Below are 13,113 nucleotides of genomic sequence, written 5' to 3'. Positions count from 1 at the left end.
TTGCCGTTTGGTCTTTCCACTGCTTCAAGGGTATTCACAAAAGTGCCTAGCCCTAGCCATTGCCTATTTAAGTCTGAAAGGGCTTCAAGTTTACCCCTGCTTGGGCAATCTGCTCTTTCTGGCCAACAGTCCAGACCTGTTACTCCAACATCTGGACCTAGCTATTCCCTTTCTGCAAGGCCTAGGATTCTCAATAAATTTCAAAAAATCAATTCTAACCCCGAGTCAGGATCTCATATTTCTAGGGTGCAGGTTCCGGACAGACTTGATGATGGTTTTTCTCCCTTCAGAAAAAGCTATTTCTCTCATAGCGTGCATGAAGTCTTTTCTGCCCCTTTCTTCCATCATGGCTAGGGAGTTTCTGAGACTGCTGGGGTTCATGGCCTCCACAATCCCTATGCTGACTTTTGCAAAATTACATATGAGAAAGTTCCAGTGGTTTCTAAAGACAGTTTGGTCCCAACATGCTCATCCTTCAGATGTCTTGATTCTTCTTCTTCCCTGCCTGAAGATAGAGCTACGCTGGTGCATGTAACAACTTAGTCAGAACCCTGGCCTACCTCTCCAGGTACCTCAGCCATCTCAACAGCTTTTCACAGACACCTCAGATTTAGGTTGGGAAGCAACCTTTGCTCACCTGGAAGGGTACAGGTTGTTTGGTCACTCTCTCAAAAGAGGGAGCACATCGACATCAGGGAGATGAGTGCTCTTATTCTAGCCTTGCAGACCTTTCATGCTCTGGTCTTGCCAGGATCCCTCAGGATTCTTACAGACAATACCACTGTCCTTTGGTACATAAACAACTAGTGGAACACAAAAGTATACCTTCTTTGTCGCCTAGCCATCAAAGCATGGGAATTGGCTATTCAGTACAAAATGACACTGCATGCTGTGTACCTCCCCTCTGCTCAGACCACAGTGGCAGATGCATTAAGCAGATCCATGACATAATCCCACGAGTGGATGCTTTACAGGGATGTATTACTGGAGCTAGTTCACCGGTGGGGTATTCCCAAAATGGACCTCTTTGCTTCCCCTCTGAACAGACAACTTCCTCTTTTTTGTGCCAGGGTCTCTCACCCTCAGGCCTGGAAGGTAGACGCTGTATCCTTCTCATGGTAGGGGATGTTTCTTTATGCATCACCCCCCCCCAATTCAAAAAGCCCTGTTGAAACTTCTACAGAAAAAAACTAAAAATCTTGCTAGTGACCCCCTTTTGGCCAAGACAGCACTGGTTCCCTCTTCTGCAAATAGCCAAGGGTCATCACTACAAGTTACCTCACCGTGTGGAGCTACTCACCCAGGAAAAGTGATCCTTGATTCACCCTCATCTGTCAACTCTGCAAATGACCTTGTGGGTGATCAACTTTTGATCCCTTTCAGGTACCTGTTTTCTAAGTACACGCTTCGTGTTTTGCAGGGAGGCCAGGAAACCCAATACTAGAAAATCTTACATTTCAAGTGGAGAAGATTTTCTATTTGGTGCCAAAAAAGAAAAGAGGATCCCCTCCTTGCGGATATTCCTTTAGTGCTTTCTTACCTGTGTGTGTTGCTTAACAGTGGTCTTTCCTATTCCTCAGTCAAAGTCCACTGTTCTGCCTTCTCTGCAGAATACAACCCATATTTAAAGAATACTGCAACACAGGAGAGGGCATCTGGTTATGGTAAGATATTGCACAACTATTCTTTCTTCTCCTAAATCCTCCTCTGGAAAAAACTTTAAGGTGTGTGAACTCGACTGTTGTCCATCACATGACTCCCCATTCCTTCCTCGGGAATGTAGGAATATTTTAGTAAAGGAGCAAGAAGAACAGGATCTCTGAGTCACTGTCACCCCCCTCCCTCCCATGCAGCCTGTGAAGATGGGTGCCATTTATGCAGCCTGGAAACATCAAAATATTGCTGTAGTATCTCCAAAGAAGGCATATCCTTCAGCAGTCCCCCATCTAAGTTGAGTGAGGTCACTGAGCATCCTAGTGTGGACTCCTGTCTTACCATCTTGCTGCCTGACAGAGTCCAATGCTTTGATCAGGATGAGCTAAAGGGTGGTCTCTGCAGTGTTGTGGCTTTAAGTCCCTTAATTATCCTTCTCACCCATTCATGTTCCACTGCTTACTAGTGTATTAGGTACTGGAGGCTTTCAGCTTTTCCCGAGTATAGGCTAAGGAAGGAGCTGGACAAGGCCCTTATATACTGCTTCCAAAGTGGACAGTAATTTTGACTGTGCTAGCAGGAATACTTGCCAGAACTGTAGAATACATGTTGTTTATGTAATAGGATTGCTGCTGTAGTAAGTAATGTGACCACCATGTTCTCCTGGTTTTCAAACTTTCACCTGTTGGCTGTCAGGAATATGCTTATGTTTGTGGACTGTTTTGAATTTTGTCATCTGTCATAATTAGTTGTTAGACTACATTGTGGGTGTTAACATTTTAGTTGGTTTGATTAAAGAAGTTATTTTGAATTTAGATTCTGTCATTAGTACACTTTATTCTAGTGGCTAGCTTATGCACAATGGCATTGCAATTTATCCATAATTTCTTATGTCAAATTTCTTACAAATTATTTTGGCAGTCCATCGAAGCTTTACTGTCAGGCATTTTATTACACTCCTTGTTTTTTAGGTCCGTTATCTCTCTCTGCAGTAAGCTTGAAAAACACAAGTGAGCACTTACAGAAGTAATGTAAAAATTAAAAGGTAGCGGGGGATCTGAGTGGAAAATGACATGAGGTTGGAATCTGATGGCAAAAAATGCTATGCAGAATGTGTGTGGCTGCAGTTTATATTTGGCTGTGTTTAGTAAGTACACCAATCTCCTTTTTGTTCTGATTGATAAGTTGCCTACTGTAGAAACGACCACAAGGAGCATGGTAGAGGGAGAATGTATTTCAGTACTGACTGTTAAATGGAGCATTTCCTGAGGCAGAATGTTTTGACAGAATGTGAAGATCATTATAGAAACAAGTGTACCACAAACGAAAGGTTTGAAGTGAGAAACTAGACATACTACAAAGGGTTGACTCTGCACAATGGAAAGGACCTGGAGTTGTCTTTGGCCAGGATGGATTCAGAGTGCATGTGTGGCCTAACAATTCATTCCAGGCTGTGTACAGTTGAGCCTGAGGTTGGAGGACCAATATGTCAATAAAACACATCTCTCAACCCCTTAGTGCAAGGAATCTGGATAAAGCCTGACAAAATGGGAGTCAAAAGCCCAGAAATAGGGACAGATTTTAAATATTGCTTTTATAAACTTAAAAAGTTGCTAGAGTAACAGGGTTTTTGTTAACATACATTTTCTGAAGGATTCCAAGTCTGAAATATATGTCATTATTTAGTGACCTCAATCCTCTGATCATCCCAGTGATTTGACAGAAAACCACAGATTTTATGAGGAGTAGACCAAAATATCAGGCAGAAATCTGTGAAAATCTGGTCAGTTGAGAGGGATGCAGTAAAAGGGACAATGAGAAAGGTGAAGGATGTACTGTAAATGATATTAAAGAGCTCAGAAAAGGAAAGTGGACATGCACTTCAGAGCATCTATATTCCATGGTTTCTGGGGGCCTAGCAGACCACATACCCCAATTTCATTCAGTTATTTCCTCCACAGTTATTTTATTGTTGTCAGGATCAATTAGTGTGTGTTGAAAACTTGCAGAAAAAAATCTTCAAAGTCAAAATGTGAGAAAAGTAAAAAAAAAAAAAAAAAGTAATCTGAGTAATGTGGGAAGGCCATGACGGGGAACTGGAGGGTGGGGGAAGCACTAAGGGATGTCTATGTGGTGTGAGCATCAGGGGAGGTGCCATGGAGCCCTTCGCATAGGATGCCATCTCACCAAAGCAAGCCCTGGTTACACATTTGCCAGTTTGTAATTTATTCCTCCCTCTTGTTATGAATAACTAATTAGTGTTCAATCAAAAAATAAAATCCTCTTAATTGAGGTAACCTCAGTGAAGGCAATTTAGGTTTGTAGGTACCTACTGTAACGGTACACACACTGTCTGCAGAAACTTCATTAGTCAGCAGGGTGACAACTTTCCTTTCTCAGCCCTGCCCCCACAGAGCTCCTGGGATCTTTGTTTTGGTTTGTGAAGGCCGGAAATTAATATCTACATTGGAAGATGCCATCTCAGATTTCGGGTAAGAAAGAATTCAGGAAGTGGGGGAATATCCGCACTCTATTATGGACATTTGAACAGTGATAGCAGTGAAAGTAAGACAGCAAAAGAGACCCTATGAAAGGGTGCTAGGAAAGTTGTCCTGAAAAAAAAAATAATAATTTTGGAGTTGAGACAGTACTCAAAGTGCAACTCTACCAAATGAAACACTTGTGAAGATCTGATGTTGCTTTAGGTATCTAACTTTTTTTTCCAGGAGAACTTGATAACTTTTCACATTACATTTATTCTTTTTTTCTCGCTGCATTATAAGAATAATTAACAAGTCACTGTTAGTGGTTGTAGAATGTTAGCCTGTGCCTGAAAGCAATATCAGATTTGTTGGTTTTATATTTATTTAAAATTGGGTTAGTACTTTGAGACAGTCGGCACATTTGCCATGCAACTTTAATTTTTCTTTTCTTTTCTTAACACTTAAAGCATTCTCAAATAGCAATGTGTTTTGACATCCTAGTGATGTTAACTGCAGAGGTTCCATTTACTTTTTTCTGCTGCTTTTGATATTTATGCTAACATTTCTAGGACTTTCATGCAACATTGTAGGAAATGTCATTAATTTTGGGACTACCTCCTGTATTTTTTCCAGTAATGCATACTAAAAGCTTAACAAGAGTAGTTTTTTTTTATCAATCTATGTATTTTATAAGCAATGCAATTTGTCAACCATTGGATGTGCAGTTCGATGCTTTCTTGGACATTAAGGTCAGTTGCCCATCAATCGCATCTTTTGTTAATTTTCTGCAGAAGCTGTATACTGCTATGCATGAGCCCGATGGTGTAGCAGGAGTAAGTGCAATTCGAAAAGGTGAGGCGTCTTTAAAAGAGCAGATTCTAGAGCATGAAAGTACAGGGTTGCTGAGAGATGCCACAGCTTGCTATGATCGAGCAATTCAGCTGGAACCTGATGAGGTAAATAAAGTAGTTAGAACTTGTCCTATTGTGTATAGTACTTGTCATATAAAATACCAAATGCAAGGAAACAAAGTGCTCAAACTTCTCAAACTAAAACCAAAGAGCACTTGGAAAGTACACCAAACTGCTGAGTAAAATCTTTAATAATAATCCACTTGATATACAGATATATAGATCATAATATAGATCAAGATCGTTTGCCATTTATCTGTGTATCAAGTGGATTATTAAATATTTTACTCAGCAGTTTGGTGTGCTTTCCAAGTGCTCTTTGGTTTTAGTTTGACTTGTCATATAAAACCCGTGCCATGACATTTCAATTGGCAGGTTGTGTATGACCAGTGAACTGCAGTATTTTGTGTATGTTGCTTATTTTATTGTTATATTGCTTAGTTGTTAAACATCAGAACTAAATGGTCAGGTTTGGTGATATTCTACCATGGCAGCCACACACTGATTATATCCTTGGGTGGCTAGGATTGAACTTTAGTGTCTTTCTTATATTTTAGCAATAGGTCCATGCATTTTTTAAGTAACATGATATTTTTTCAGCTGTACTGCATTTAAATTTATTTTCCATATTCTGCATTTAGGCAGAGTCATTTTGCATCCTTGTGGCATTGTAATGGAACAGTGTAGCTCTGAACAAAATCTTCATTATTAAGCTGTGTAATAAAACTTCTCCTTCCTCCAAAGGGATCTGCTTGCCTCTGTCTTCAGAACAATTGTGTGCATTTTCCTTTGTCATTGGTATCTTCAACTAAAGGGCATCCTTAAATAGAAGAGTAATATCCTTAACTCAGTGGTTATTTCCTGAACACTTCCAATATTGTCAGCTCACTTGCAAGTATTGTTTGAGAATTTTATATTTTTGTGCTTTAACTACCCAAAAAAAGTAAATAAAATAAACCACCTAATATCTGATGCTGTCGTTTTCATTCGTTCATTAACCTGTGGGTCTGTCGGGACCGACTTGGCCATTAAAGTAGTTTGAGATTCGAAGCTCGAGCTCTTCCTCCTGGCACATAATGGCTGTTTCCCCCAGAGTATGTCATCGAACAAGCAGCGATGTTTCAGTGCTCTTGAGCTGCTCCACACTTTGTGTGTTTTGCAGTGAGTTACATCTCTCCAATATAATTTTTTACTTTTACCTTCTGCTTCCCCACCTTATTTAGGTAGCCTTGTAGTGTAACTTTTGTGAATAGTACTAGGGTTTCTCTGTCCACCATAACCTTTTCCCTTCCTCTCTCTCTCTTTCTCAGAAAAAAAAAGTTTTTCCTATTATTTCTGAAGCTAAGTCAGACAAGGCTGATAAGCCCTTAGGTTTCAAGAAGTGCAATTCCTGTGGACACAAGTTTAACATCAGTCTGACGAGCCTGTTCTGCAAGGGCATGGAACGCGTTATCATGGAACTTATAAACAAAGACACTGGCAACCCTCAAACACTGGATCCCACCCAGTTTGCGTTCGTGAAGGGCTGATCTTGTCTCCTGCACCTGATTGACTTTTTTGAATCAGTCTCCAGAGCTGTGGACGAGGGTAAGGCACAGCCTATCTGGACCACGCTAAGGCCTTAGACACCATCCCCCACTCTGGAATCATAGATAAACTTACTAAGCTGGGCATAAATCCCTACATCACTCAATGGGTTGCCAACTGGCTTACTGACAGAACCCAGACTGTAAAAGTAGCTGACTCCAAATCCTGCTCCAGACAAGTGACAAGTGGAGTACCTCAGGGTTCAGTCTTGTTTGGCATCTACTTCTCTGAAGTACAGGCCAACACTAAGGGACTTTGGCTAACAAAGTTCACAGATGACTGCAAACTGGGAGCCATTATGAAATCCCCAGATGATGTGGATATTCTACAGAAGGGCCTTACAGAAACAGATGCTTGGTGCCAGAGCCATGGGCTCAAGCTTAATTCCAAGAAATGTTTAGTTACCTCCTTTGGGAAAAAACACGTACCCTTGAATTATCACATAGGTGGCAGTACACTAAACACTGAAAGTGTGATGAGAGACTTAGGGACACAGGTGGACAGTGGTCTCACCTTCGATAACCACATCGCCACAACAGTCAGGAAATCCTTCTGTGTGGCACACCTCATCACTAAGGGCTTTTCATCCAGAAAAAAGGAGGTCATTGTCCCACTGTACTCATTCCTCATTAGGCCTATTATAGAGTACAATGCCCTGTTTGATATGTATCTCACAAAACATCTGCAACAGCTGGAAAGGCCGCAGAAATACCTCACTGAAAGAATCACAGGCCTAAAGCAGATGCCCCTTGCTGACCATCTAAAAAAAATTCCAGCTGTAGACTGTGGCATATCGTCTACTCAGAGGCGATCTCTGCTTAACATACAAGGCCATGTCAAACCCTGAGCTGTTGGATGTGCTCCACTTAAAGAAATCCCAATCCCTCAGAGCCACACGCTCCAGGGATCTAAACTTTGTCATCACAATGAACAAAACATGCTGGAGGGATAGGTTCCTGACCCAGAGACTCCCCATACTCTGGGATAGACTGCCCATACATGTCAAGCTTGACGATTGGATGGGAAATAGGAAATTCACCCCAGGGATCACGTCACCCCGGGGATCACGTCAGTCGCCCTGTTAAGACAGGGGTCCAGGGAAGTAAATATTGTGGGAAGAAATATTCAGGGAATTGTTATGGCAAGGCTTGTATAGGCCCTAGGGCCAATAGCCTAATACCAACCTATGAACCTTATCTGATGCCCACAGGGAGGGCATCTGTTGCTTGGGACCTGCACATTTAGATGGTGCTTGTTCATTTTGTGTGGGTTTTCACCCATGGGCTTTGGCGGATTGTTGTAATAAGTTGATCCTCAAGGGGTTACTGCCTGCTTCTTCCCCTCTTACTGTTCCTTCTACTTCAGGGGCTCAAGCCCCCTCTAGAAAACATAAGGAGGCCCAGGAAAGAAGGAAGAATTCTCCTGACAGGTCTTCGTCTTAATCAGAGCCTGTTAAAAAGGTGCCAAAGCTGTCGCAACCAAAGGCTTTGGAGCCTTCTGCTTCGGTTCCCACTGTTGCCTCCCTACCCCAGACCTCCAGACCTGCTTCTACATCCTCCTCTATCAGGTCTTCTCTGAGTCTGTCAGATAAAGACATTGGTAGATTGATGATGTAGTTTCTCGAAGTACAGATTCAGGTGGAGATTTCGCCAGTCAGGTCCCCCTCTGGATCCATGAGGCTTTCCCCATTCTGTCCAGTGGCTACTTTTCCAGTCCAACTTTTGGCTTCAGAGTCATTGGTTCCATTGGTCCCTGGAACCGAGGTGTTAGGGCCAGTAGTTATCACATTTTTACCTCCGACTATTTCCCTGACACGTTTGGCACTGACAGTGTCGGCTCCAAGTGTGTCTCTGAGCCATAGCCTTGACATCTATTCCAGGGGGTTGATTTCAACTCCGAAATTCTCAGAGCTTTGGCATTCAACAGCTCTGCTCTGACTCCCCTTTCGGAGCAGGATACTCAGGGGGCCCCAGGGGATGTCCGTTCCAGTAGTCTTGGCCCCGGGAGGACTGCGTTCAAAGTCCTTCTACCTTCGAAGTGGTGGAGAGGATTCTCTCTCATTCTGGGAGACCCTCGGTTCCCACCCCAGCAGAACCTCTCCTTGTCACTACTGGATCTGCCTCTGAGGTCTCTTTTCTACCAAGTGGGCAGCTGGCCCTGAGAAGCCTCCAGACTATCCTATCTGTGGACCCCCAGAGATCTTCCAGCACCTCCCAGGAACATCCCCCCCAAGGAGGTTCCTTGGAAGAGACTGTGCAAGAGAGGAGGCACATTGATTCGCTGGAGGAATCCATTACCGCTGACACTGATTTCGAGGAAGATCTCCTCCAGATGATATTTCCTTTGGAGACATCTTAGAAATCCTCTGCCAAAGAGATGAATGGTCTTCCGAAAACCCCTCCCCAAAGGAAACAGTGCTGTTGGAGGTTTTCGGGTCCAGCCCATTTACATCCCCCTACAGACCCGCTCATTGAGTTGGTGTCTTCTAGGGCATGGAAGGAACTGTACAGAGTAGAGCCCATACCCAAGCTTGCAGACAAAATCTTGACTTCTCCCCAGGACAAACCTTTCTTGACTAATGGTAATTCGGTTGATGCCATGGTTGTTGCAGCAGCCATCAGAAAGGAGCTGGCCCAAGAGAGCTCCTCTGTCCACCCCCTAACAGAGAGTCTTGGGCTTTGGACAGATTTGATAAGAGTTTACAGTTCGGCCACTTTCAGCTTGAGAGCTTTAAACTACCTTAAAGTCCCATTTTACTAGACTACAGGGGGGGGACTTAGTCAAGGAACCCTCTAGGTCTACCCTAGGGTCCATGTCTGCAGAGGATCAGAAGGTTTTCTCCTCCATAATGGACACCCTCCATTCCCCGTCTAACAAGTCCATGAGGCTAATATCCCATGCAGCACATGGTTCCTGAAGGGTGGCTGGTTCCAGCATTACCATAAGGAATCATGCCTGGATGCAGCTGTGTGACTTCTCAGAACTTTTCAAGGCGTCCTTCATCAATGTGCCTTTTGATGGATCAACCTTGTTTGGGCTCACTGTTCGAGACGCACTCTCCCACAGTGATAAAGATGGAAAGACCCTGTCTGCTATCTTGATCTGTTTTTCTACTCCAAAAAGGTCCTTCTTCAGGAAATAGAGTGGGAGTAAAAAGATGTGGTTCAAGAAATCTCAGGGTGCTTTTCAGGATTCTTGGGAGAATTTTCCCCCAGAGGCAGAGGGGGATATAACCAAAATGGTAGACGTCACCTGTGCAGGCAAGGAAGTCCACAGAATCAAGGGTCTTGAGAGTCCTTATCAGACAGACCCTTCCAGCACTCCTGAATGGTTGCCCGACTGCCTTCCTTTAGAGGCAGTTGGGGGCACTTTTCCTTGCGCCCTGAAGCCTGGCAAGCTATCATAAATGACCAATGGGTGCGAAGGATTGTAGTCAGAGGATACTCTATTACCTTTATAGAAACACCAAGACAAAAGTCTTTCCTTCCCAATGTTGCACCCAGTAAGAGGGAGGATGCACCCATAGAAGTAGCAAAATTGCTGTGGAAGGGTCATCCAGGATGCCCCCCCAAATTGTCAGCTCGGGCGTTTATTTGAGGCTGTTTTTGATGCCCATAAAGACTGGGGACTTGAGACCAATTTTGTACCTGACATCTCTAAACCAGTCGGTAAAGAACACCAACTTCAGGATGGTCACAGTTCAGTCCATCCTACCTCTACTGTGGATGAACGAGTGGATGTGCTCAATAGACTTGAAGGATGTGTACTACCACATCAAGATGGACAGGCGCACCAGAAGGTGCAGGGTTAGGGACAGAGTTAGGAGTTAGGGTCAGCACACATTAGGAAGATGAGCAGGAGAGCTTCACCCTAACACTAACCTTACCCCTAACCGTAACTCTGCACCTTACCTTAGAAAACCCCTTTCTCTTACACTTCCACTGCACATTACAGGCTCATACACAGAATCTTGCACTAAAAAACGTACACTGCAAAAACGCTATCCATTTATATAATAACCCTTACTCTAACCATAGCACTCTAACAATTGCACTAACACACTCTGACCCCTTTCACCAACCCACTTACTTCTATTTATATTCTGAAGTGTCAGCATTTTTTACCATCTACATTTTGAACTGTCGATGTTTTGATACTGCAGTTCACATTGTCAGCAGTTTTAACTGTAGTCATATACACTGACTGCAGAAGATTCCATCACACAAATATAAATAAATCCACTTTATTAAGATTGGCAGCTGATGAAACCACATAATGCCTGAAGGTTTTGCATCAAGCCCGTTTGTTGCAATCAAATTCTCATTTCTCATTAGATCTAAGAAAATTTAACAATTATGTCATAATCATATGGCAAATCAAAATGTATTACATGGTTATTATACTTTTTTGTTGTTGTAATACATACTTTTTCAAATAAACAGTACTGTGTTATGTCAGTCTTCCAAAATATGACTTTGTTCATAATATTGATTTTTATTCTAAATGTGCTACAACACTGTTAGTGCATTATTCTTTCAAAAGTTAATCAACTATGCCATCTAATGGCAAAATTATGTATAACATTCAAACCAAATGGTAAAAAAGGTACCCACACAAAAAACATCTGTAATCAGAACTACAAGAAACAGCAAAGCAGGTCTTCACTGTGTAATCCCTTAAACCTCCTGTTGGGGAGGGCTATGAGATTTATGCAGATGACCTTTTATGGACATACCAGTGTTTCAGTGTGGCTTCTGGGAGCCCTGAATATACTTCCACTTTTTAAGTCTTTACTAGAGCATTCAGGCAAATAAAGCCAGACACCACTAGTAGCCATGCCAAGTTTTGCCTTTTTCTGAGCTTATCGCTACAGCATAAGTGGGTTGTTTGGCCATTGAGTAGGATGCATACATCTGCGGTTGTTTATTCAGCTCTGATTTGTGTAACACTTTTAAGTTAATTATCCAGTGTGTTTCCTTCTTTTTTAATGGAATGTGCCATTATTATTTATAAAACCTATTCAACACAAGTCTCTTAATTCCTGTATATATAAAAACGGCATACTGATACATTAGCAGATGATTGTATGTAGCACTTTGTTCAGTTTGCAAATAACCGTTCTTTGTTCTAAGGCCACGAAGATTGTCCTAAAAAAAGCAGTACATATGCATATGACCATATGGATAACCCACTCAAGCTTATAAACAGTTACATATGCTTTTGTTGTATTAACAGAAGTGGAGTGTTTTGTCTTAAATAAATACTGTGAGTTATGTACAGATTAGTTTGAAATTCAGTGCCAACACAAACCTGATAGCAGTATAGCTGGCCTTAATAAGAATTTTTTTTTAGATTTAGACCTTCATGGCCTTGTAAACAACAAATAGCTAGCTGTTCATATCAGTGATATTATCCTTTGTACACCCATGGTGGTGTATAAGAATGCTGTTTTCCATTTATAGGGATTAATAGACATGCTAAATAGTTGACATAAATCTAAAAGACATAAACAGATTATTCTATGTTGCGCAACTTATAAGATATGGCATCTTAAGTCCGAGGAAGTCATTGTTCCACTGTATTTGGCATTCATCAGACCTATCATTGAGTACAATGCCTCCTTTGGTATGTACTTAACCAGCCATATCCAACAACTGGAACGTCCACAGAGGTTCCTCACTAAAAGAATGCAGGGTGTAAGTAAAATGTCCTATGCAGACCACCTCAAGGCCCTATCCCTGTATTCTGTCTCCTACAGGCTTTTGAGGGGAGATCTATGCCTGGCATACAGGGCATTGTCAAATACCGCTCTAGTGGACGTCCTCCATATCCACAAAACAAACAGCACCAGAATTACTTGTTCTAAAGACTTAAACTTTGCTTGTGATATAAATAGGACTTGCTGGAGAGATAGGTATGTATCCCAGAGACTACCATGTCTATGGAACATCCATGCGAAGCAGAGTTCCTCCTTAACCCAATTCAAGTGCAACTTGGACAATTGGATGGGAAACCAGAAATTCATCCCTGGTTTGGCACCTATGTCTCTAATGGACACAGATAACCCGTAAATGGTTAATCTCCCAGGCCCATGCTTACATTTATCAAAGGTATCAGAACTTGTCAACGATTCGGGATGCATGGCTAGGCTTAAAAAGGCTCTTGTGGTCATTAGCCTAGTAAACACCTATGAACCTATGAAGAATGAAAGACATTGTTGTTGTGTCTTTCGGCTTTTTTCCCCATTAGGGGTCGCCACAGCGGAACTCCGGTCCGCTAATGATTGGCAGTAAATTTTTACGTGCCGAGTTGCCAGCCCTGATGCACAACCTTTAACTAAGGTATGCCCATTCACGCATGTCTCCACACAGAAGACGCTCTAGATGAGAATCGAACAGGACCACGTCTTACTGTGAGTCGACAACGCTACCGCAGCACCACCACCGCAGTCAAGAATGAAAGACTTTAATATAATTAAT

The 13,113-nt window shown here is 42.4% G+C and overlaps 1 protein-coding gene across 1 annotated transcript in view; it reads left to right on the top strand.

The window, feature by feature from the left end:
* Window positions 1-13,113, top strand: part of ATR (ATR serine/threonine kinase) — a 1,835,177-nt gene that overhangs the window by 1,114,370 nt on the left and 707,694 nt on the right. Inside the window, exon 30 of the mRNA XM_044071973.1 lies at window positions 4,928-5,124. Coding sequence (XP_043927908.1) covers window positions 4,928-5,124 — 197 coding nt within the window. The remainder of the gene's footprint in view (window positions 1-4,927; window positions 5,125-13,113) is intronic.

This window comes from Protopterus annectens, chromosome 5.part0 (genome assembly GCF_019279795.1).
Source record: "Protopterus annectens isolate FY-2018-M chromosome 5.part0, PAN1.0, whole genome shotgun sequence".
In the NCBI taxonomy this organism is placed as follows: domain Eukaryota; kingdom Metazoa; phylum Chordata; order Ceratodontiformes; family Protopteridae; genus Protopterus; species Protopterus annectens.
This window is presented reverse-complemented; position numbering and strand designations above follow the sequence as displayed.